The sequence below is a fragment of the Melanotaenia boesemani genome, chromosome 23, assembly GCF_017639745.1.
Source record: "Melanotaenia boesemani isolate fMelBoe1 chromosome 23, fMelBoe1.pri, whole genome shotgun sequence".
Classification (NCBI taxonomy): domain Eukaryota; kingdom Metazoa; phylum Chordata; class Actinopteri; order Atheriniformes; family Melanotaeniidae; genus Melanotaenia; species Melanotaenia boesemani.
The window spans coordinates 6,727,962-6,754,149 of record NC_055704.1 but is presented as its reverse complement, the minus strand read 5'-3'; the positions used below and the strand labels follow the sequence as shown (position 1 = coordinate 6,754,149).

General features: G+C 38.5%; 1 protein-coding gene across 1 annotated transcript; it reads right to left on the bottom strand.

The window, feature by feature from the left end:
* Positions 1–11,106: 11,106 nt before the first annotated feature.
* LOC121635099 lies at positions 11,107–19,054 on the bottom strand. The gene is made up of 6 exons (XM_041978159.1): positions 18,994–19,054; positions 18,631–18,803; positions 16,335–16,394; positions 14,782–14,856; positions 13,019–13,282; positions 11,107–11,416 (listed from the first exon to the last, which is right to left on the bottom strand). Exons 1-6 carry the CDS (start codon positions 19,052–19,054, stop codon positions 11,327–11,329), a joined length of 723 nt encoding a protein of 240 aa, XP_041834093.1. The 3' UTR covers positions 11,107–11,326.
* Positions 19,055–26,188: the final 7,134 nt, after the last annotated feature.

Below are 26,188 nucleotides of genomic sequence, written 5' to 3'. Positions count from 1 at the left end.
GTAAGTAGAGCGATTAAAGGAAGATAATGTATTATTTAAAAAATGACCAACATATTTACCTAGATTGGATATTAATTATTCCTTAGGAAGTTTAAAATTTAAGGATTCATCAGTGAGGACCACGAGGAACTTAGCAGAGTTTACTTGAACTAATTCTTTATCATTTATTTTAAGATGTACTATGTGATGTACATCTGGTATCCTTTTATTAGAACCAAACACAAAATAATTGGTGCTGATATCAAGAGATAACTTATTACACTTTAACCATATATCCATTTCCTGTAATTCAGACGCGTTGGTGTGTGGAAACAAACAAGGTGGTATCAGCAAAACCTTACATTTTCCATCTGAACTGTCATGAACTGACAGAATTCTGACACAATATTCTGCGTTTTGGCTTAGTTTTTGGTCAGTATATGACTGTAATATGTCGTGCATTTTTATCTGGTGGAGAATATCTGCTAACCACCACACCGCAGCCTCACAGCAAGAAGGTCGCCGGTTCGAATCTCGGCTGGGGGGAGGTTCGAACCTTGAGGGTGGTGGCCTTTCTGTGTGGAGTTTGCATGTTCTCCCCGTGTATGCGTGGGTTCTCTCCGGGTTCTCCGGCTTCCTCCCACCGTCCAAAGACATGCATGTTAGGTTAATTGGACACTCTAAATTCTCCGTAGGAGTGAGTGTGTGTGTGAATGGTTGTTTGTCTCTATCTGTGTTGGCCCTGCGACAGACTGGTGACCTGTCCAGGGTGTACCCTGCCTCTCACCTGTTAAAATGCTGGGATAGGCTCCAGCTCACCCGCGACCCGAAATGGAATAAGCGGTCAAGATAATGGATGGATGGATGGATGGATGGAGAATATCTGCAATCAAGCCACAGCTAAAGTCATGTCATAGTCTGACGTGTCTTTATCAGTGACATTGTGGAAACATCATCTGAACCCAACAGCTGCTTGAACATCTAATTACTTTTGTAGTAAGACACTGGTCAAGGTGCATATCACATCTAGTTTGCTGCAGTGCATATTAAATTACATATAATACTGTGTTATATGGTGCAGTGAATGAAAACTACGTTGACTGGCAGGTAGGATGATGAGGCAGCTCGACTGGGTGGGGCTGCTGTGTTTCTGCTGAGTTATCAGCAAAGTAAGAAGAACTTAAATTACTTTAAAGCAAACAAAAATAGATTTCATGTTATCCACACACCTACCTTTGAGGACATACAATGAGTATTTACCTAGAATTCCTGTTTTGCAGGAACTCTGAAAATAGTGAAGTATATGAGGGTGTGAAAAAAAACTGTCGCAGCTGTAACAGATGCAACAAACATAAGGGGAAATTTAACCACAGATGAGTCTGTGTTTCAGAGAAAATGTGTTATTGTAAGTGAGGAGGACTCTTTTGTGATGCTCAGTGGACGTGGAACATGGAAAAATCCAGCTATTATGTATCATATAGTTTTGCAAAAGGATTTCTTCCAGACAATTCTGCTCTATGAATGTATGATCTTCAGCATCTTTACTTAATGATCTATCTATCTATCTATCTATCTATCTATCTATCTATCTATCTATCTATCTATCTATCTATCTATCTATCTATCTATCTATCTATCTATCTATCTATCTATCTATCCATCCATCCATCCATCCATCCATCCATCATGTTCTGGTGAGATGAAGGTAAACTTAAGTGTCTCTGCTTCAGCTGTATTTATAACAGCCTTATCTTACCCAGGCGTGAGGTCTGTTTCTTCTTAATTTCCGTCAGTTTGGGGATGGGAAAAGGTCCATAGCACTGCGTGAAAATGACTGACAGCTGCTTGCTTATCACCTCATTCTGCAACACACCAGTGATGACAGAAACGTTATAACTGGGACTATCTGGGACTGATGTCACATTTTATATGTAGCTTGGCCTTTTAACAATATATAACAAAAAAATTAACATTTTTTTGGAGGGATATCTACCATTTATTACCATGTGATACATTAAATATATTATAATGTGACTTTCCGCTTCTGGGTATCTCTGTTCAATAGGATTTTGAGTTTATACCATAAATTGAAGCTAAATGTTTTAGAAACTGTATGTAACATATATGTCACGTTGGGCTCTTATTGGTTAAGTATTTAAATATGTACCTTATCTGGTACATTTCTTTATGATTAAAGACTGTCAGCAGTTAATTTGAAATGATTTCATATTAACATACAAAAAGCTGGCAAAGATGTTTTCTTATCTTAGGAAGTTGTTTTTTAATTGTTGCATTGAATGCAACGCTCCGGTCCTCAAATGTCATTGGTTATTGGACATATCAATCATCGTTAAATTCGTCAGCCCCAGGCGTATCTTTTATGGGGCAGGTCATTGCGTTGTACGTGAACTCTCATTGGAGCTAATTCAAAGTTCATTAGCGGTTTCAGTGCTGCTAAGCTAATATCGGCTTAGCATAGCTGAATTAAAAATGGAGTTAAAACAGAAAATACAGGAAGTTTAGGTCATTTTAATAATGTAGCAGCAGTATGTGGCAATGTTCTGACTGAACATTTAATTATGGTTTATTATTAGGCCGTATAAGGATGGGATAACAAATATGTGGATGACTGACCCTTAAACAGTAAATTGTGTGAATTTGGTTAGTTTCTGCTGGCGTTTATTGCACCAGCTGTATCGATGGGCAACCGTTGAAAGCTTTAAGAATACAACTATTAAAATACAGCTGGTGGAGTGATAAGTTGACCCTGTAGGACTTCTGGTATTTTTTTTTTTAACTGCAGAAACATCAGAGGAAAATAGTTTTTTACTTCATTTAAACATAAAAAATATTTCAAGATTCAAACAGCTGTATTACCTTTATACTCACTTAAATGCCTTAAAGTAAACACATTGCTGAGGAGAAGGATAGTAGATAATTAGCATAAATAACTGTAAATGAGGAAAAACTGTAAATATGTTTCTGTTGTGTGTTTGTTTAAACACCAATAGTTTTTAGCCTGAAAGCCAGGACTTGAGAGAATGATGCACAGATGAGAAAAGACTTGGTCACTGCTGATCTGTGTGTTATTTCTACTAAGTTCTGTTAGTAATAAATTCTGTTTTCTTGCTTTGGTTGGTCTTTATGTTGCTTTATGTTGTTACATAATTTTAGTCTCATAATTTGATGACTGAAACTGTCCTGGAAGCATCATGTCTGCATGCTGATTGGGATTAAACAAAAAATGGCTGAGTTTTAAGGGTTAATCTGACATGTATTCTCATATCCCTGCAGCTGTGGAGATTATATTTACATAAATATTCTGATTAACGAAGGGAGAGTCGTCTAAAGCTGCTGATTTAGGTTATGTTAATATCCTGTTTAAGAGTGAAATAGTCCAGTTTTGTGCGCTTTGGTGAGGTTTTTTTTTTTTTTCTTTTTCCTGTTCTGATGGCGTTTACAGCTTTCCAGGTATTTTATTTATCTTCTATCCTGGTTTTTCATATGTTTGCTATGTTATTTAGACTTTGGGTGGAAGGAGAGGAGTAAAAGATATTCAGACTGGGAGCGGAGCAATGAAGAGTCAAGTATGTACATGAAGTTTGCAAATGTGTTTCCTGTCTTATTCGCTGACAAAACTGTAGGGTTTTGGAAAATTAAATGTAAAAGTAGCAGGTTTTATGAGAGCATGTGCATAAACTACAGTGTGTGAAATGTGGCCTCGCAGTGTTTTACATTGTTTACAGTAGCTACCAAACCCAGACAATGTGCTGTGTGTCTCAGTACATGCAGACTTGTGGTTTGCAGGGTTCTGCACATGCACATGTCTGTATGAAGGGTTGAGTTACAGACAAACAACATTCCTTCACAAATCATCCACAATCGAATTCAAAGTGATTTATTTTCCTGCTTTGTTTGGACTTTAAGGCACACATGTTGCTGCATGTGAACAGAATAAACTACTGAGTGGCATCCATTTTTGTTGAAAATTGCTGTGGGAGGTTTGTCCTGATGTTGATTTGTGCTGGTCTTGTTTATAAGTTGCCTTCCATTCAGGTTTAATTGGGGCCTCAACAGGTTGTGTAATCCTCTGCTGCTCCGTGGCGACGAGGAACCCGATGCATGAGGTTGGCTGCTGGTGTCGAGGCCAAGTTCAGCAGGAAGTAGAAGACAAACAGGAAGTCTGACAGGTATGCTCTGTCAGGTGTTACCGTGTGGGTATCCCCTGTTCACACACACACTGCGATGGGGTTTCACAGGTGGAAGTTTGTCTCTGTTTTGAGGAATCTGCAGCAGTTTCTTTTCAAATATCGGCCTGAACTTCACTTTTGCAGTTTTGAGTTTCTGAAGAAAGTCGAGGTGAAACCCTGATGACCTGCTCCATGTGAGGCCTCGCTGGAAATTTGGAGCAGAAATGATTCCTTTCATATGTAAAAGCTGATTTCCAGTATATTTTTGGGTTAGCATGGCATATTTAGTGTAATTACCTGCTTCACTGTATGACTCAGGGAGTCATATAATACACTGCTACTCACTAAAGAATATATGAATATATTGTTTATTTTTTATAATTGTATGTATGTATATATATATATATAAATATGTGTGTGTGTGTGTGTGTGTGTGTGTGTGTGTGTGTGTGTGTGTGTGTGTGTGTGTGTATACATATTTAAATATATACATATATGTGTGTATATGTGTGTACACATGTGTAATATATATATATATATATATATATACATATATATATATATAGCAACACTTCACATCATTGACCTTGATGAATGAAATATTTCAGTTTAAAATCTTGATTCATCACATAGTGAAATGTGTTGAGAACAAAATAATCCATAGAAATGAAAATCATAAAATCATGGAGGTCTGGATTTAGAATCATACTGAAAATAAAAGTGGAAAGATCCAACTTCTGTGGAAATTCCTCCAGACTATTCATAATGAGGTTCAGTAGTGGGCGTGGCCTCCACGTGATTATATGCACTCCCTACAACGTTTGGGCTCCTGATGAGACCACGGATGTTCTCCTGATGGACCTCCTCCCAGACCTGGATCATGGCATCAGTTGACTCCTGGACAGTCTGTGGTGGATGCAACAAGACATGATGTCCCAGAGGTGCTGGACTGGTCAACAGGCAGGCCAGTCCGTAGCACTGATGCCTTTGTCATGCAGGAAGTGCTGACACACTCCAGCCACATGAAGACAAGCATGGTCCGGCATCAGAAGGAACTCAGGTCCCACGGCAGCAGTGTATGGTCTGAAAATGGGTCTGAGGATCCAGGGGTGTTGCTAGGCATAAAGCCCTACCTACCCTATTCCCCGTCTCCCATACGCGCACACACACACACACACACACACACACTGCGCTGTGCCACTGCCACATTCCTATGGAAATACTAATTGAGATATTGAGTGTAAGAACATATTTAACTAACATGAACACTTTCAACATGGCAGCTAAAGCATAAAAACCATAACATACGATGGAAAGTCAGAACTCTCTTCATACACATTCCACAGTGATGGTTAGTACCTGGTTTTCAGGGTGATTGTTCAACTTATTCTGAACAGTTTGTTTAATTTTTGAGCATTAAAGCTTAATGCCTATTTTTCAGTTCCATAAAGTGGTCGATCACTTGGCTGTGACTCAGCTTTAAGAAAGTCAGGAAGAGTTGTGTCTTGTTTGGACGTTCATCTGCTTCAGTTCAGCTTTGGTTTGAGGTGACTGGGTCGCTTGATTTAGAAGCTACTGGATCTTTTTTTTCTCTCAAGAAATTAAAATCTCAATTAAAATTTGTAGCAATTCAAAAGATTTGGCATCTTTTAAGAAAAACAAAAAAGTATGTGTTATTTCTCGCTGTTTACATCAGAAGTCCACTTTTCTTTAGTATGAAATTGTTTTATGTCCTATGTCCACCTGTCCTCATTTGTTGATGGTCCCTAAATGAGACGCTGGTCGCTCCAGTGCAAATATCTGTCGACTATCCATCCTAAAACTGATTCACTGACATGCTGTCAAAGGCTCTGTTCCCTGATGTCCCGTGGGTCATACAAGGGGCGGTTATACATGGCAGTGAGTGGCTCTGGCAGCTCTGGAGAATGCTCCTCCAGCTCACACTCACATGCTTTGTCTGTCACTATCCTCAAAACTGGTGAGGACAGCAGCATCAGGGGCAATCGCCCGGACCTCCTGGATGTCTGCATCTTTAAGCTCTAGAAATATTTCACAGTAATTATTAATTATATTTGATATATTCACGATCAAATCTACACCAGATAGCTCACATCCCTTCATGGACGTGGTTTTCTATGGCTGCAAGGCGAGGACCCATCTGTTTGCATCTGGAGGGAGGAGCTGTGGGGTTTTTTAAATTTTCTCGTGACATAGATAACCTCTCTGTCACAAAAAACATAACCTGGTTTTACCCTGTAGAGGGAGTTATGAGCCATTTTTTACAGACAAAATCCTGTTTTTAAAATAAATTTGAAAAAAATACAAATTTTATCAACCGTATATGTGGTTTTCATGACAATTAAGTAATACTGTGTTGTTTACAGCTCGAAAAACACATTTTTGTGTGTACTACCCCTTAAATGGTACTGCTGCTGCATGACTGCAACAAGACCCTTGTCTGCAATACAAAACTGAAAGCATCAAAATTTTATGCTTTTCCTAAGAGCAATCCAATGAATCATCATATAAACTCAACAGAACACAACATGTCAACATAAGAACGGGTGTAAAAGGTATTGCATTGCACATATTTCCAGTAGCTTAAACTTAAACAAACATTCTGGTGCAGTTTGCTGATAAAACGTTTTTTTCTTCCTTGATTTACGATGACCCAGGTGTCGTACATGTCCTTCTTCTTGAGTGGACGCTGGCTTGGCAAAACTTCAGACCACAGCACAACAAAGATCGAGATGTAAGATGATGTATTTTATTATTTGAACATGGCCATTTGTGACTTAGTTGTAAGTATCCAGCGATTTATATACTTTGAGTTTCTCTTCTACTGTACACACATGGTGACTCGATTTGGTACATGTAGATGTCTGGTCACTCCACTGTCTGCAGTCCTGAAAGATCTTCATGCCGCTCCCGTAAGATCTATGGATCAGCCAGCCTGCTTCCATATTCAAGCAGTAATTTTACTAAATAGCTGTCACGGTCCCGTAGAGTGATTGTCTGTACATATTCCAACAGTTCAGAGACTGAACCACTTGCTTGAAAACCCTCCATTTACAAAAATGCCAGTGAAAAATGTTAGCTGCCGCTTGTTAACGTAGCTTCTAGCCTCCGCTTATGCCTCCAGGTTAAGCTCCGCCCACCAGAAACGTCACAATGTTTGCAAACTTTGAAACTTTCTATTTTTGCAGATTTTATTAAAAAAATGTACGTCTTCTAAATGGGAATCAGAGTTGGAAATGAAAACCTGGTGAATGAACAGATATTTCTATGTAGTGTCATGAATTACAGAGTTCTGATGTTTGGTCAGATAAATTAGTCTAAAAATGAAAATAGGAGACATGATGTTGCACCGTCTCAAAAGAACTGGTTGAAAATTGCAGCTAAGTGGTTGCAGCTTGTTGTAAATGAATGACTTTTAAAACCAACTGAGAGATTTTCTGGGTTTACAAACTGGAAATATTTTTTTAACTTCATTCGAGTACAAAGTTTCGGTTTCAGAAGAAACCAGCAAACAATAAAACAGTCTATGATCATGTTCACGAAGTAAAAGTACAAGACTGGAAAAAGAGAAGAAGAGAAGGTTGGACCTGTTTTTCCTCCAGAACTGCCTTAATTCATGGTGTGATAGATTCAACAAGGTGATGGAAACCTTCCTCAAAGGTTTTGCTCCATGTTGACATGACAGCATCACACAGTTGCCACAGGTTTGTCAGCTGCATCCATGATGAGAATCTCCTGTTCCACCACATCCCAAAGCTGCTCTACTGGACTGAGATCTGGTGGCTGTGGAGGCCGTTGGAGTCCAGTGAATTCATCGTCATGTTCTAGAAAGCAGGTGGAGATGATCTGAGCTTTGTGACATGGTGCATTATCCTGCTGGAAGTAGCATCAGAAGATGCTACACTGTGGTCATAAAGGGATGGACATGGTCAGCAACAATACTCAGGTAGGCTGTGGTGGTTAAACCAGGCCATGTTGGTACTAAGGGAACCAAAGTGGGACAAGAAAATATCCCCCACACCATTACACCAGCAGCAGCCTGAAGCGTTGATCCAAGGCAGGATGGATCCATGTTTTCATGATGTTTCCACCAAATTGAGCCTAGCATCTGAATGTGGAGCCGAAATGGAGACTCATCAGACCAGCAATGTTTCTCCATCTTCTATTGTCCAGTGTTGGTGAGTCTGTGTGAATTTTAGCATCAGTTTCCTGTTCTTAGCTGACAGGAGGCACCCGGTGTGTCATCTGCTGCTGTAGCCCATCTGCTTCAAGGTTGGACGTGTTGTGTGGTCAGAGATGATTGGTTGACCTTGGTTGGAACCAGTGTTTATTTGGCTTCCTGTTGTCTTTCTATCATCTCCAACCAGTCTGTCCATTCTCCTCTGACCTCTGACATCAACAAGACATCCTGGTTCAGACAAACTGCTGCTCACTGGATATTTTCTCTTCTTCAGAACATTCTCTGTAAACCCTAGAGATGGTTGTGTGTGATAATCTCGGTAAATACTCAAAGTCACTTAAATTCTTTTCCTTCCTCATTCTGATGCTCAGTTCGAACTTCAGCAAGACGTCTTCATCATGTCTACATGACTACATGTGTTGAGTTGTGATTGGCTGATTAGATATTTGTATTAACAAGCAGGTGAACATGTAGCCTTGATGAAGTGGCCAGTGAGTGGTTTATTTGTAGATCATTTCATGACTGCACTTGCATGAAGAAAATAATGTCAAAACAAAACTTACTGACAACATCCCTGAAGTTGGGGGGCAACAGATTTAAGAATATGAACCCAAACTGGAAGACCATGGTCTTAGTTTAAAGATGTATTGTTAGTGTGACACCAGGCCAGTCCTGCAAATCGAAGGTAGAAGCTGATGTCACAACAGATGCTGCTTCTACGAATCGCAGCAAGCTCTGTCCTGCTGCATGGAGGTCGGGTGTTTCCAGACCATGCCGTCCATCCTCATCTGTCAGCTGGATGAATCAGTTTTTCTAGACTTTGGAGGAATGGTGGCATTTTCTCTCAAGCTGTCATCACATTTCCTATCGGTTGAGAGAGAAATGTCATGTCACTGGGTTTCACCAGGGAGGGGTGTCCCCTCTACGCATAGCACACAACACAGGTGCAAACCTGTGGTTTAACAGCTTCATCAGATCCATTTGGGTCAGAAGTGGCGAAGACTGAAAGAGCATCACAACAACGTGTCTTTTTCTTGTAAATTAAATAAACTTTACTGGAGTTAATGGAGCTACAGTGCTGGTTTCCTGTCAACAGGCTTGGTTGGTTAGCTAATAGCTAATAATTTAACAGTTTTTCCGTCAGGTTACTTCCTCATTAAAAAAAAAAGTCATATAACTTTTCTATTTAGTTATACAGATACAGTATTTTAAGACTGAAAAATAAAAAAAATATCTGAAAATGGACCAGATATTTACAACTACACATAAATCTAACATTGCAGTTATTCATGTTGAATTTCTAAATAACAAAAAGTGTTTTTAAGTTGGAGAAAAATATTTACTATCTATAACTGAGTACAACTATCATCTTGGCTGAATCCTCTGATTGAAAAGATTTTATTTTTGAAAAAGTGGGAATATTTAGACGTAAGTTATGAAGTTATGGTCAGGTTATGAGTAGGTGGGTGTGAATGACTTGGGTGGATGGAGTCATAATTCATGACCAGGGAAGTTCAACCACTCATCCATCCTGTGACTTTCATTACATCATGAGGTGGAGGGGAAATTCCTCTGTGTTATTGGTGGAGAGCTGGGGAAGACGATGATGTCATAGTTGCATTGCAGAAAAGTAGTTCCAGTCAGAAACAAACTCTTTCCTTCCCTTTGTCTTTATTCCTCCTTTTGTAGTCTTTGCCTTTTTCTTTACCTCCTTACATTTTCTCCATCAGTAGCAGTTTGTTCTTTCAGAAAAGAAAAACAGATTCCAGTTTGGTTGTGATTTTAGTTTAGATTTAGACGAACAGCAGCTCCTGTCCTGTTTCGCTACCATCAGTAGCTGTAAAGAAGTGAAACCTGCAGCTCATGTCACCGCATCCCTGCTGCAGCAGAAACAACTCGACCTTCGTAAAGTTTAAGTTTGCATTTTCCTTCACCTTGGTTCTAGAGATTTAAGGTCATATGCGCAGTTTAAAACAGCAGTCCAACACCGTCCAATGAAATTCCTTTGTTTGCCGTACCGTACAGAACGCACAAAACGAAAGCACAGTATTTACAAAGCAAATACAATGCAATAAAAAAATGAAAAAAATTAAATATGAAATGGCATAATGAAGTGTATGTAGCACCAAATGGATGGTGCACACTGGTTTTGTGACATTTTACCTCAAAATCCAGTTGGAAAGGTTTTGCTGACTCATCAAAAGCGAGACAGAAATTCATTTTAAGAGTTTGGAAAAATACTTTTATATATATATATATATATATATATATATATATTTCCATATTTACATCTTTTGTTAGAAGATGTGTATTTTGTATTTTAAAGTTTTTATTTGTAGAAACATGTCATTCTATTTATTTTGAACCACCTGGTTTGCTAAATAAGTTATGTTATTTCTCTCCAGTTTTAAATATGTACAACAGAGTCCCAAAACGTTATTTAATTTTTTTGTGTGTATTTTTTTTTTTTTTATCTAATGGAACAAGCTAAATTGAAACTGAAAACTGGCAACAAGGAGTCATGCATTGTCTCTGTTGGCAGAGTTTCATCATTTTACATTTTTTAGGCTTCACTCAAAAACCACAAACCACCTGTTAAGTAACATAAAAAAAACTGCTTCTTAGGGTTACACATGATATCTGCTTTTATTAAAACATCACAACGTAAATAAATTGAAATAAATAAATCAATAAATTATCAGAAAAATAAATATAACTCAGTTAAGTGGACTGTGAGAATGAAAAATGGCCTTGAGTAGCTCCTTAAATAATAAATATGAGAAATGTGAAAGTGAACATGGAAACCTGCTAAAGCTTAACTTTGTTATAAATTATTACACACCATGTAAAATATTGTGAGTTAATACAGAAATGAAACATCCCTGTAGGTTACAGGGGCTGGCAGAGCCTGTTCCAGGCAGAGCTGATGGTGATTGGCTGTCACTCGGCGTGGGCGGGATCAGCAGCGGTTGCAGGTGATCACAGAAGCTGCCTGGTAGACTTCGAGGAACTCAGCCAGAGCCTTCCTCTGCACCACGGGGTCATCAACCTGCAGACAGTTCATGTTAATAAAGTTCACCAATTTCAGACACTGTCAAAACTACAAACATGTTTCTGAAGTGCCCCCTACTGGCTGGAGGCTACACGTTCTGAGCTCTCATAACTATTATCAGCTAAAAGCAGCATGTGACATTAGAAAAGATATTATTATTTTAATAAAATGACAAACTAATTTTTAGCTACAGTACTGTGCAAGAGGGTAGATTTAGTCTTCACTCCTTTTATATTTTGTTTTGCAGCAGTCAGATTTTATCTTTTTTAAATTGGTCTTGATCAACAGTCCAACTTTCTGAAGGTCTTTCAAAGTGGTTTTTTTTTTGGGGGGGGGGGGGGGGGGACATTTCCTGCTTTTCCCCTTATTTTTAGTAGTCCTGGTGCCTGCCCATTTTCAAAGGAACATAACTCTCATGAGGCAGAAAATGGCTCCAAACTCAAGAGATGAACCAGTGTTGTATCGAGTATGTGAAGAACCAGTATTAAATTGGATCTTTAGGCTTTTTGTTAGCAGTCTGTCTCAAAGATGCTTGATTTGTTTGCAAAACTTTGCATATCAGCATGGAGGCAGAAACTGGACATGTGGAGGACAAAGAAAAAGAGTCAGGACTAAAAAACTATCTACAGCAGATGAAGAGGGATCTGGAAGTGAGGTCCTGAAGAAATCAAAACAAATCCAGGAAAGACTTGAACCAGGACCTGAGAGATGCATCTGGACCTGCAATTAACATCATCAGCAACAGGTCTAATGGAGAGAGGAATCCTCCCCAGAACCCAGACCTCGACATTACTGACCATTATATACTGGACCCATTTCCCATTTCCCATTTCCCTGGTAATATTTAAGAAAATAAGGGCGGTTCAAGACTTTAGCTCAGTTAAAGGTTCTTCAAAACTCAAAAAATGAACAAATATAATCAGAATATCATTAATGTTTACAGAAAACAATCTGTTTCTGATATTTTCTCAATGCTTTGAAACGAACGTCTGAAGATTGCTCAGACTGGGTTTTTATTTTCATTTACTAGCATATGAATCAAATATTTATATGTTCTGTAAATATAAGGTTCAGTATTTCCTCAAACCAGTGGTTTCCGTAGGTTTTACTAAAGTGTTGTATACACAGGAAGATAGTGTCCTTGCGGCATAACTTGGTGCTTTAATGTGTATCTGTGGCAACAAGAGGGTGGAAATTAGCTAAAATGATGGCTTTTCTAATTAAAGGGGGACTGAATATGTAATCTATGTTGTTTCATTGTTGTAGTGGTTTTTGTTTTGTCTTTACTACGTAGTTTGGGAAGAAAGGTGCTGATGGTGGTTGTTTTAGTTGCGTTTTTGTTAGTTTTATCATTAGTTACTTTCTTAAACTAAAACACAATTTTGGATTTGATCATAAAACTGCCAAAAGGGGAAACAGCAACATTTTTACGACATTTAACACTGCTAAGCATTCACATTATGAACAATTTCTATCAGACTGAGATTTATGATTAAAAATGCTACAGTGGCACAACAGTAATATAATGAATGTGCTCTATCTCTGAGTCATGACCTCCTCTCTTAACCTTCTGATACAGACGGCCGATGGTGGTCTTACCTTTATTCTGTTCAGCATGTTGTAAACATCCTCCGGGGACTTATGATTCTGGCAACTCATGTGGCTCTTCAGTTCTTCCATCTCTCTCCGGAGCCACTTCAGTGTCGAGATGACCTCTGACCTCTTAGTTGTACTGAGGTGGTCCAGCACACCGGCGTTCTGGCTCCTGTCTTGGTGGTTGTGGTGGATATGTTGAAAGATGTTGCCGAAGATTTGCATGTAGACATCCAGAGTAGCGTTCATCAGCTGCATTTCAGTTTGTCTCTGTGGAACAGAGCTTCAATCAGTTCATCGGAGGGGAGTTTATAGTGGAAGGATGAAGATGGCACCAAGTTAAATTTACAACACGGTTTGTACCTAAAATTTTCAGGCAGCTAATCTAATCAACAAACCACATCTGATAACAGCTTTTTGGTTAGTTATTAATTTTCGGTGTTCCTCAAGTCTCAGTTTTGGATCCCCTTAAATTTTCTTTGCATACTCTTCATCATGGCAGCCGATGTCTCTGTGTGCAGTTTGTATCATGCATCTAAAAAATCTCAAAACTTCAATTACTTTTTCAGTTGCATGTTTTTAAAGTTTGACAACACAGTGGCCAAGGGTTAGGGGTTGGGGCTAGGTATTCTTTATTCATATTCTTTTTTGGCTACTGATGCCACATTTCTCTGTTGCTCCTGCATGTTTTGTTTTTGTTTTTTATCCCCTCCAACCAAGTTTTAGATCTATGCAGTATTAACACGTCTGAGACAAAAAGTTACTTGTTGGTGTATTTAAGCTAACTGCTGTTACACTGTTAAGTTCTTAGTGGGTGGTGCTGCACTGGACTGTATGTCAATATTATGGATAAAAAGTTAAGCACCATCAAGAAAAAACATAAAACAATAATTTAATTTAAAAGGCTGTTATTCATTTACATTTTGTTAAAGTTACATTCAGGATTCAAGACTGAGCTGTGAACTTATAAAAAATCCCCAATTTACAGACGTGAATATTTGAGCTTTGCTAAGATCAAATAATGATGTTATTACTACTATCAAAATAATGATAATAATTTCTTTAAATACCACAATTATTAATAAAGTCATATCACTGGTAATAAATATTAAGTGGAGCATATGTGATAAGAAAACCAGATAAAAACTTCTCATGTCCATGCAGGTTTGAAACCTTGAATCCAACAAGTTAAAAATACAGAAATATAAAATTAAAAATTTAAGTATGAAATTGCAGTCATTGAAAACCATATAAATGTATTGAATAATGTAACGTACGGCAGTTTCCTTTAATAAATTTATTGTAATTTAAAAGTGAGACTACTTAAAGAAAATAATTACACTAAATAACGTTTCCCCTCTAGCAGATCTGTAACTAGAGATTAGATGCCACATCTTGGAAAAGAAAAAAAGAACTAAAAGTACGCTTTGTATAAAATTCACAAACAACTAATTGGTTTATTATTTTTAGGCTTTAGTGGATGCCCTGCACAAGCTTAATTCCTGCCGAGTTAAAAGTGTGAACGTTCAGCTCAGAGTGAGAAATGTCAAGATTGTTTTAAAAATTTCTTGAGGTAATATTTAATAATTTAATTTAATAATAATTTAATTTGGACATCACATATTTTAGGTGTGACCTGTGAGGCGATTAAAATGATTCCCGTTGTCCCAGAAAAACATCCCAAACTTTTTCCATCCTGTGCTACAACTCAGTAAATGTTGCTCTGCGTGTTTGCTGTTGTCCTGCGCCAGCAAAGACGTGGTGTTTACCTGGCAGGAGTTGTTGATGCTGCTCACAACAGAACCAAAGAGAGGATTAGTGCCGATCTCTGGCTGCGTCAACTTCTAAAACACACAAACACATTTCATGTTATTTATATTTAAATGTTAAGGAGTCCAACGTGAACGCTCACTGCCAGCTCAGGGCTGTTCTTCCTTTTTAAAATCTCCATAATGAACCACTGTTTTAATTATGACACGGTCTGTTATTTGGGAAGGTTTACCTTTAAAATTTTAAAAACAGTCAAAAAGTATATGTAAAAAGTGAAACACAGGCTATAATTTCCTCAGATAATAAGTTGTAGGTTTTTGTTTTATATTTTCACATTTTTGCACATGAAGTCAAGCAAGCACAATAAAAATGTTGAGAATAAACCAGCATCCACTCAGAATACATGTTAAATAAATTGTGACATTTTATTTCAGGATAGGATTTAATGAAGAAATATCCTCTTTCAGCACATTCTTATAAATGTTAAAAGACTACCCTTTCCAAAGGAGCAACCACATACACTTTGGAGGTTTTTGATGCAGCAGCTGCACATGCTCACAGACATTTGTGGTGAGTAGATTGTTATCATCCAGGCAGCTTATAAAGTTGCTTGATCTTCATAATGAGGAGCTCAGGCGGCATCAAAGATCTTCACATGACGTTTATGGTAAGTTGAAACTAATCAGTTTTACCATCAGCAGTTGCATCAGGTACAGAAAATCTCCCACATCCTAAGTTTTCCCGCTTTCAGTGCTCACTGCTACTAACCTAATTTAGCTGCTGTTAATCTGTGAAATGGATATAAAAAGAGTAGAAAAAAATGTTGTAATAAAAGCAAATTAAATATCTTTTGTCAAGATCTAATCAAAATTAGATATAACATGGCTCAATTAAACGAACAAAAGCCATGATTGAAAATGAATATCTTAAATAAATCCAACCATATTTCTGTTATGAGATCAAATCTGAAGTTAGTATATGGTAGACACCCATGACCTTAAACTTTCAATTAAAAAGCTATACATGTTTATAAATATCATCCATTTAAAATGCAAATTAAAATATGCTTTACCAAGGCTAACCAATACTGACAAGTTCAACAAAAATGTCACAAAACAAAATAAAAACTGGCCACATGGCCCCTTCCATTCATTCAGGGTGGAAATCAGTTCAGACCACAGACTGGTTCACAAGTTTCAGTTTAACTGTACAACAGTACGGACGGTAGAAAGTGTCAGACAACTAGCTGTTCAGTCAGGTTTGTTGTCATACAGTGTGTCATACTGTTAACACCATTATGTCACAATTTAATCAGATAAGCATGACTTTACGTATTTAAAACATGTAAATATTGACATTTAAAAATCCACATGCATCTGATATCCAGAGAAATCTTCGCAACAAAGCAACTCAATGTCCTTTTGAAATTCTTCTTGTGTACAATTTTAACACACTCTCTGCTTAAATTAAACATTGATTAAAACCAAACAGAGTTTAAAATGAAGACAAGAAGCTCTAAAATAGAGCCCTGGGGGATGCCAAAGAAACTTACCAGCTCATCCGCGATGGACTCCAGGGTATCTTTCAAGTCCTTAGAGAAGTACTGAGCTGGCTTACCAGAGGCAAACACAACTCCCAGTAAGACCAGCAGGTGCACTAAACCTCTACAAGTAGACATACTGGACCAGTAAGTTCAGTGGAAACTGATGTGGCTGCTGATGTGCTGCACAAAGCGTGGTGATGTGTAGGCTCGTTCCTGATGCTCTCTGTTGACCTGTACTTGTATTTATAGGTCTACATCTCCAACTGTCTTGTAGTGCATTGTGCAACCACACACATACACACACACACACACACACACACATACATACACACAAACTCAATGTGGTCTGTGGGCTTTTCAAACAGCAGCATCAACATGAGTTTTCTCCTAAAATAACTGTGCTGCTGCTAAACGTATGAACAAAGGAGACTCCCTGGTCAGGTTTCAATTCACTTTAATTCCCTCAGTGCCCACACTGGTTAACTGCAGGAATGCCGCCAGAATTCAGTAGAAAAAGTCAGATCAGTAGGGCTGCTAACTCAGCTATCGTAACATCAGAAGTACTGAAAACCTCATGTTGTGCTTTATGAAACTGTCAGAAGGTTTGTGTCTGTGTACATTTCTATAAAAGCTTTTGTGCATCTGCAGGTTTTCTGTGGGTTTTCTTAGTGGTCGTTATTCCAAGAAACCAGTCACGAAACATCACATTTTGTGATCCCTTCCTGCTCTCATTCGATTTTAACTCAGTTTTTCTACTATATTTTTAATATCTATATTGTTGAGTGATGGTTATTTGTTCATTTTTAAGCAAAGATGCCAAATTGTTCTAGCTAAAACCTCCCTGTATACCAATGCTTACCTGTTTTTCTATCGCTGTAAATGGACATTTTACCTCTAAGAAACTGCATAAAGACTGGGGGGGCAACATAATCAATACATGCAGTCAAAAAGATTGAAGCATTTTTATATATTTAGTCTTCACTGGTCGAAAGTCAGCAGAGGTATCTGTATGAGGCATTTTTTAACTGCTGTTGAAGCAGTGGTTCTCAAAATGGGGTCAGGATCCCCATGGGGGCTGCAAGATAATGTCAGGGGGTTACCAGATAATTGCAAAAAAATATACAACATACATTCATCAAATACATTTTCACAATAGCTGTCAAAATTAAACCATTAAATAAGAGATACATCTTTGAAATTACCACCTTAATTTTTTAACACATTACACATAAACGAAAAAGTTAGCACTGTCTGCGAGAGAAGCTGATTTTGGGCATGTAGGTACATTGTCACAGCGGTGGTGAACCACCAAAAACCATTTCATCCTCCTTATTTATGAAGATTTTGACAGTTTTTCAGCCCTACATTTCGAGGATGGCTGCAAGATGACCCATTTGATACATCACACAATCACTAAGCCGTTGGGTGGGAGTGGGGGTCACGAACTCCAGCTTATTTTCCCTTAGGGGTCGTAGCTCAAATAGTTTGAGTACCACTATACTAAAGAGCTGCCCTTTGATGGAAATTCATTCGGTACAAATGTCAAATACAACAGCTTTTTGATAAAAGAAAGAATAAAACAAAGGACTAATGGTGTTTTAAGGTAAGACATGAGAGAAGGGTGTTGGAATTTATTTTATTTATTTATTAAACATTTTTTGGCTAATGACTTTCCCTAAAACATCCAGCATATTGTAAGAACACTTTCAGACACTATATAAGTTTCCAATTATAAAACTCTGCACTTCTGACTCTTTTTGATGGCACACTGACATTTATTTTGCACATCCCTGATGTTGCGTCCGGAGGCTGAGAAACCTCACTTTACAACTTTTTTCCCCCGTCATCCTGGAGCATCACATGACCACAGTGAATTGTTTACCACAGCACGCACCAGCAGCTGGCTATCAGCACACTATTATTGTGGACTCGCACCACGGCTCGAGATAAAACAAGAATCAACATTGGACTGACTGAGATCTTTGAGGAGAGGTCTTTTTTTTATCAGAATTAGTCAAACAAGAAATAGAAGAGATGTTTAGAAACCATCTTTGATATCAAATCAATACAGTTTTCTAGATCTGTTTGACAGAAATCGTCACCTTCATCTATGACTGTCACAGACTTGTAAGAACTTGGTATTAAGATAAATATGAGGAATGCTAAGCAATGTTCCCTGTTTTATGCTCTCATGATTCAGTGTGGACATTAGCCTTGATATTAAACATGATCTGAGGAAAATTGGACAGTTGTTGGCCTCGTGTCTCTGACTGCTCACCCTCCATTGTTCTCCGCTACCTCTTACAGTCGCTCTTGTTGGCTTCCTGATCCTGAAATATTTATTCTCTGGCTGCGACCATCCGCTGCCTCTATCTGTCAGGACACATTGCCGTTCCTGCGGTGGGCTGTCTCGGTTCTGTTCTCTGTGGTGGCTGCTGGTTGCCTGGGGCTTGGGACCCTCTCGGTCTGCCTCGGATCCTTGGAGAGAGTGCGGTTGCATTTGCATGATCACTCAACACATCCATCCTCTGATCCATTTTCTACAGCTTATCCGGGGTCAGGTCGACGGGGCAGCTGCCTAGGCAGGTAAGCCCAGATTTCCCTCTCCGCCAGGTAGTCTGGGGGAATCCCGAGGTGTTCTCAGGCCAGCCGAGACATGTTGTCCCACCAGCGTGCCCTGGGTCTTCCCCAGGGTTCTCCCGATGGGAAGGGAGGCGTCCAGGAGGCATGCTGACCAGATGCCCAAGCCACCTCATCTGGCTCCTCTCAATGTGGAGGAGCAGCAGCTCTAGTAGGAATGTAGATCGACCGGTAAATCGAGAGCTTTGCCTTTTGGCTCAGTCCCTTCTTCACTACAATAGACCGATGCAAAGTCCTGATCACTGCAGACACCCCACCACTCTGCCTGTCAATCTCCCGCTCCATCTATACCTCACTTGTGAACAAGACCCTGAGATACCTGAACTCCTCCACTTGGGGTAGGACTGCATTCCTGACCCAGAGAGGAAACTCCACACTTTTCACCATGGTCTTCGATTTGGAGGTGCTGATTCTCATGCCTGCAAGTTCACTCTCGGCTGCGAATTACTCAATATCATGGCCCGATGTAGCCAATAGAACCAACATCATCTGCAAAAAGTTGAGTCCTAATCCTGAGGCCACCAAACCTGGATTCCCTCAACACCTCAGGGGGCCTTAAAATTCTTCCCATAAAAGTTACAAACAGAATCTGTAACAAAGGGCAGCTTTGGTAAATTCACTCCCTTACTGGAAACGAATCTGACTTACTGCAGGCAATGCTCACCAAGCTTTGGTGCCAGTCATGCAAGGACTTTATTCACTCATTCATCCATTCAATTGTTTAAATAAATTCCATTTCTCAGTGGCTTGGAACAGAGATAAACCAGGTGTCTCAGTAGGGGATGGAGAGAATGGTGCTGGCTTGGGATGGCCATCTTCTTGCATCTCTGCCATTAGGAGCTTCTGAGGGTGGACTGCTGCACTCATTTGAATTGGTGTCTTTCTAAAAATTCCACATGGTTGTTGCTATATGGTGAAATTGGAGGTTTTTTTCTGGTCAAATTATCAAGTGAAGAATGTAAAGTTTGTGTCCACAAATTAGTACGTCATGTATTGACATATAAAAACCGCTGCAGCTGGAAGAAATGTGATCATTGTGGTTGGTAGGAGTACCAGTGAATGGGTAGAAAGTCATTAGTAGAGGTAACGGATAACTGCTGAGAGAAGAAATGTCAGTGCAGCATGAAGACGCACCATCCCTGCATCATCTCTGCTAGTGGCAACCACAAACCTCACGGTAAAACCTGAATCATCACTGTGGCAGCAACTGCAACTTTTCTGAGTAGAAAAAAATATCTCTAGGAATTCCCCAACACATTTAATTTATCCAAATCTATATCTGTGTAATTTCAGATAAAATTTTCTCACAGTGTAACGATACAATGCAAATGCAAATAAAAAAATTTGTTTGAAATTGGCTGCTGCCTTATTCTCCCAGCTTGACTGCTGCTGGGTAACTATAGCAAGAACAGCAACAAACATAAAACAAAGAACACATTTATGCTTAGTTTACTTTGTCTGACACATTTTCAGCATTATAAGTCTGGAAAATTAGGCCTTACGAGTTCAAATTTAGGCTCTTTCAGAATGCAATAATCCGTGCTACTTGTTTTATTTTTTATCGTCTTTAGAATATCTTTGTTTTTTCACAATAATATTACTTGTATTCGTTTTGTAGAAATGAAAATTGCGGCACATAGGAATATTCATGAAAGGTAAAGAGTTTACGAGATCACATAGCCTAGCTCTGATCCTGCCATGCTGTCTAGTTTTAGACCAGTGCCCAAGCTTCCTTTTATTTAGGAAATTTTAGAGAAAATTGTATATATGCAGTTAATAGTTTTTAGGGGCAAACAATATTTTGGAGGTATTTCAGTCTGGTTTTAAGTTCCCTCATCAAGGGTTTTTCATTCTTCTAGCCACAGACTCGTGAGATTGTCAGCTTAGTTTTATTTTAACAGCTGCCTTTGATACTGTAGATCGTGACACATTATCACGTTGACAGCATTGTGTCGGTATTCAGGGCTTTCCCTTGAATGGTTCAGGTTCTGACTCAGTGAGAGAACATTTTGTGTTAGCCTTGATACTTTCAAATCTTCCTGTGCTCCTCTGTCTCGCGGCATACCCCAGGGCTCTATTCTTGGGCCTTTGTTTTTTTCCTTCTTCCTCTGGTTTTTTTCCTGAACATTTTTCCTGAAACTCATCACGTCTTCTTACCCTCAAATGGTTCCTCAAAGTATGTGCAGAAATACACCCCAGAAAAATCAGAGTGAGTGCATGCATACTATTTTTCCTGCTGACCAGATCATGAAAATCCTTTTTAAAAACCATCCCTCCTGATCAGACAGAAAAAATCTAATCAAGGTCAACCAGATAAGCTGAAGTGTTTATATGACACAATTTTATGGAAAATAACTAATTTTATGTTTTCATTTTTTAATGCTAACATTGACATCATGTATTAAAATGAGCATGTATAAGGGTTGAAATAATTTGAATAACTGCATATTTTTAGTTACCATAAATACTGAAGTTGACTGTAAGATTTGAGCAAAAAAGTAAAAAAAGAATTTTACTTTATCTTTTTAAAGCCATTTTTGGGATAGAAATTTTGTCTCAGATATTGGTTGACTAGTTCAAGTGAAACAGTTTCTTCATTCCATTTATGGACACACAACCAAAGATGGCGGCTAAAAATTGAATGAAAAATTACCTGAAGTCTATAACAACCTACAAGGGTTAATGGTAAAAAGAAATCTGAAAGCCTTCCTTCAGTTTAATAAAATAAAAATGGGGTCGGTGTTTGGTGGCATTATGAAAATGAAAGCAACTCTGTCAACAACCACCTGTATATGACCTGCTTACATGCATTTCACATTGTTATAGTTTAAAAACCACACGTGTCACTTTAAAGATGCACTACAGAACCTTGGAAGATTTTCTAATGATTTCCCTTAATGACGTTTAATATGGCATCCATCGTCATCTTACCTGTTCTGAGATCTCTCTAGTCAGTAAAAGACAGTTTTATCCAGACTCTGGTCTTATCTTTTGTTCTATTCCTTTCTTTTTTCTTTGCTTCAGTTCCTCTGATAATGTGTCTATAAACAGTTTCATGAATGTGATGGAAGGTTTAAGTAAAAGGTATTAAATTTGTTGTTACGTTGTACTGAAGAAGATTGGTAAGAAGCTGTTGGTGAATGAAGACCAATGTGTGCAGGTTCTTAAGTGCAGTAATTTTCGCTGTTATAAATAAGATAATGGAAAAGATAAAAATTTTGTGAAGATGTACGGGCAAATACTTATAAAGTTTATTAGACCGATGGTGGTGGCATGACAGATTTATTGGTTCTTATTGGGTAAATGGAAATTAAAAATTAAATACAAACAAACCTGCTGCTCTAGCAGCTTTTTCCGTTGGTGGACCAGGAGACTTATTTCTGCCAGTCTGACGTTCTCAAAGGGTGGGTGTTAGTGGTTGAGGTAAATGTTAATCAACTGGAATTAACTGGTCATCGTTTAAGCCAATCACTGCCGTGTGTGTGTTCGTTTCTTAGAAGCTTCTTGTTTTTTGTGGGCAGACTGTCATGAACACACTCACATGTATATATGTATGTATACATACCACATCCTCTGGTGTGCTGATGGGTTGATTTTCCCACCTACATTTTTTATTTTTTTTAACAGAGCAATGTGAAACTGAAATGAGACTTAAATGATTTACTAGGTGATCTAATGCTGAATATACCTGCTGAGTTTTACAAATAGGCCTGTGTGATTGATTATGTAGGCGATAGGTTAACTAGCATTTCTGGATGGAGATCTTTAATTTAAAATATATGGCAAAAATATCATCCCTTTATTCTTTACATTAATCAATCTAAATCTTGACCACAGTATTTTAGTCTATTTCAAAAGTATACTAATAATTAGAGCATAGCCGATTAAGTCAGCCGATGATAGCCCTTGTCATTATAACCAAAATCGGTTGAAATTTTGCCGATTAAACGCGGTATATTCTTAATTTATCATAAAACAGTAAATGTTGTCAAGCGTCGGAGTCGTGCAGAATAATGTCATTCATCCACTAGATGGCACTCTGACTCTATTCAATCTTCAGACAGTGTTGCCAGACATATGATAATTATTGTATTTGTAGGATAGTTATCGTATTTGTACTACAATTTGGGTCTGTCATTACATGGCTATATTATTTCTTCATTAAACACTATTGGGATACAGATCCTATGACTGCTCACAGTTTCCTGCTTATACGTCTTCTTACAACCAGTTAATGCTCACGTAGCCCATGGTGACGCATGGAGTTATACGTAAGGAGCAGAGTGTAAATAATCAGTATGGTGTATGTAGCAATTTGCGGCAAGCAAAGTACTATCAGATACTGATGGTGACATGCAACCAAGCATAGTGTTAGCTAGTAAAGCTAGTAGGTAGAAATAACCTTAAGTGTACAAAATATTAGAGAGTACAAAACAAGCGTTCGTCACTACATTAGCTGCATGTTGAGATGCATTTAAAGACCCACTCTGGTGAAAATCATGTTTTTCATGTTGTTCAAATGTCCATGTGGCATGTGAAGACTTATGAAGACATGAAGACATATCTTATGAAAAGTTTGATCAATATGAATTTTCTGAGTATTTCTGCATTTAAATCATTGTGAGCCACTGGTGGGCAGAAAAACGTGAGCTCAGACAGACCCACACTTACATGTCATAAACCCACAGGGCGGGGCCACAGGCTCCTGCCTCTCCCTCTCCGCCTGTTCTGACTCTGAGGATAGAGAGATCATGGTTCGACACATATGTGCAGTAGTGGGTTGCAATATTAAGATAAGTAGGGGGTGCCAGTGCCAATGGGGGAGGGCACTGAGCAGCGCTGACTCCACCCACAACTCAGGCAAATTGCTAATGAGCTACTGGTCCTCTGCAGAAGCAAAATCCTGGAAAAGGGCACAGGTTTTGGAGCTTAGCCTAGCCTAGCCTCCTACCTCGCGCTGAGCACAGCCAACTACTGCTGGGCTTGGTGTGGTGTACGTCATCACTTACGTAGCAAATGTGTTGCGGCGCTTTCTGTTCGGCTTGAGTCACTGACTGGCGTTAAACGCTGTAATCATATACTATATTGAAATATCGAAAATGTGTTCAAAACTCATATCACCATTACTGAATAAAAGTATATTGCGATATATATTGATATTAAATTATTGTCCAGCCCTAGTGCTAGCGGACTTCGCACTTTCCAAACCAGTTCAGCACTTATTTTGGCAAATCAGACAGTGATATTTTGAAAAAACGTGTGGTTGTTGGTGCCTAGATAGCTTCTATTATGTGCAGTCCAGATGTCTGCAGTAGTAGAGACATATTCTAACTCAGGGGTGCCCAAAGTCGGTCCTTAAGGGCCGCTGTCCTGCACATTTTTCAGTGTCTCCTGCTCCAACACACCTGACTCAAATGAAATAGATCCAACAGCCTATTAATTTTTGCCCAATGACTCATCAAGTTGAGTCAGGTGGTTTTAGAGCAGGGACACATCAAAAACCTGCAGGATTGTGGCCCTTGAGAACCGGAGCTGGGCGCCCCTGTTCTGACTGTTTAAATCCTTTTTGAGCTTGACGTTCATTTTAGCATACTCTGCATCAATGTATTTAGAAAATGTCTTTCTGCGTGGCGGACCATCTCCTCCTCTCCTCGGTATTTTGTCTATGAGAGCTCTGAAGGAGTCTGAATCAACTGTTGACAATGGCACCATGTTTTCTACAATATATTTGCCTATCAATTCATAAAGTTCTGTCTGTGTCACAAGGTTTTGTGGAGCTGAAGCAGAAAAATCCAGCTTTTGCTGCTTGGACTGGGTGGCTCCGTGTCCTGTTAGCGTAGCTCACGTTAACAGCATCTGGCCTGCTATCATCACTGTCACCAGTTTTTTTTGCCACTAGTTTAGTAGAAGCGTGTGCCGTCGAGAGGTGCTTCATTAAATTGGAATTGCTTACACCAGACGTGGACAAACTGTTTTCTCTGGGACATAATGTGCACTCAACATTACCGTTCACTTCGACAAGGTTAAAGTAGTGCCTGTTTTTCCACCTTGAAAAACCGTCTTTCTCCGTGACTCCAGACTCGCCATCTCTAATAGTTTGTGTGTGTGTGTGCTGCTATAAGTTGGGGTTCGTGTGTGTAAACACCCACCCACCTGATGTCTCTGGTTGGCTTAACATGAACTCTACTGTACTCTATTTTAGTCAATCATTACCTAGGGCAGGGCTATTCAATTTAGTTGGAATTGGGGCCAGTTCATGAATCTGAGGCAAAATAAGGGGCTGGAGAATATGAGTAATTACGGTAACAAATAAAGAAATTACATCAACATATTTAAGGAGTCAATACATTTTATTTTGTAAATGCAGAACAATATATGCAGATAAGACCACACATGGACTATTACTGTAATAAATTTTGTCCATTTTGAACATAAATTAAGACACCTTAACAATCAGTCTCAGGTCAGCCGTATCACACATATTTAAGATTGCACTCGTTAAAGTGACAGGCAACATCAAATTAATCTTCACCAACAAAAACAAAACCAAAATGCATTGTATGGTACAGAAAAGAATTATAACAACATAACGGTACATGGAATTTTTTCAGTATTTTATCAAGGCAATGTATTTCAAATTCCGCCCTGTTTAGGTGAACATATCCGTTGTTTATATATTCATTCATTTAACTGACAACTAAAATTCCAAGTGCATCAACAAATACAAAACAAAACTGCAAAGTATGCTTCTAATTATAATAAAGTACTTGATTTTTGGGATAAATCAAATAACATAATGAATATCTGGATGGTGTTTGAATTTTGAAACTTATACTTTAGACTGAGAAGACTTTATTCATAGCTACGTAAAACATCCAGTAATTCTGCAGATATCCAGAATCTTCAGTATAAATGTAAACAATATAATGTATATATAATATATATATGTGATTTATTAAACCACAACGCACGTAACTGGCAATTTTAACATTATTTTACTAGGAAGAAAATGTTTTGGATATCCCACACGATCCTGTAACAAGAATCATGTTTAGAGATATTTCATATGCAGATCAGGCCTTAAAGACAAGGCAGGTTCATTTATATAGTACATTACATGTACATGACAATTCAAAGTGTTTTACATAAAATATTAAAAGCTTTACAGCGGGGTGCAAGAAGCAATAACAAGTGCATTAAAAACAAACTAAAAGAAATAAAAC

Bases quoted from the DNA above. Each gene is read 5' to 3' on its own strand.
- LOC121635099 (XM_041978159.1), bottom strand. From the start codon at position 19,054: ATGCCTCCTGGACGCCTCCCTTCCCATCGGGAGAACCCTGGGGAAGAC. The intron at 14,857-16,334 runs GTAAGTTTCTTT...TGTGTGTTTTAG, and splicing joins AGTCCATCGCGGATGAGCTG to AAGTTGACGCAGCCAGAGAT. The intron at 11,417-13,018 runs GTAAGACCACCA...AACTGTCTGCAG, and splicing joins ACATGCTGAACAGAATAAAG to GTTGATGACCCCGTGGTGCA.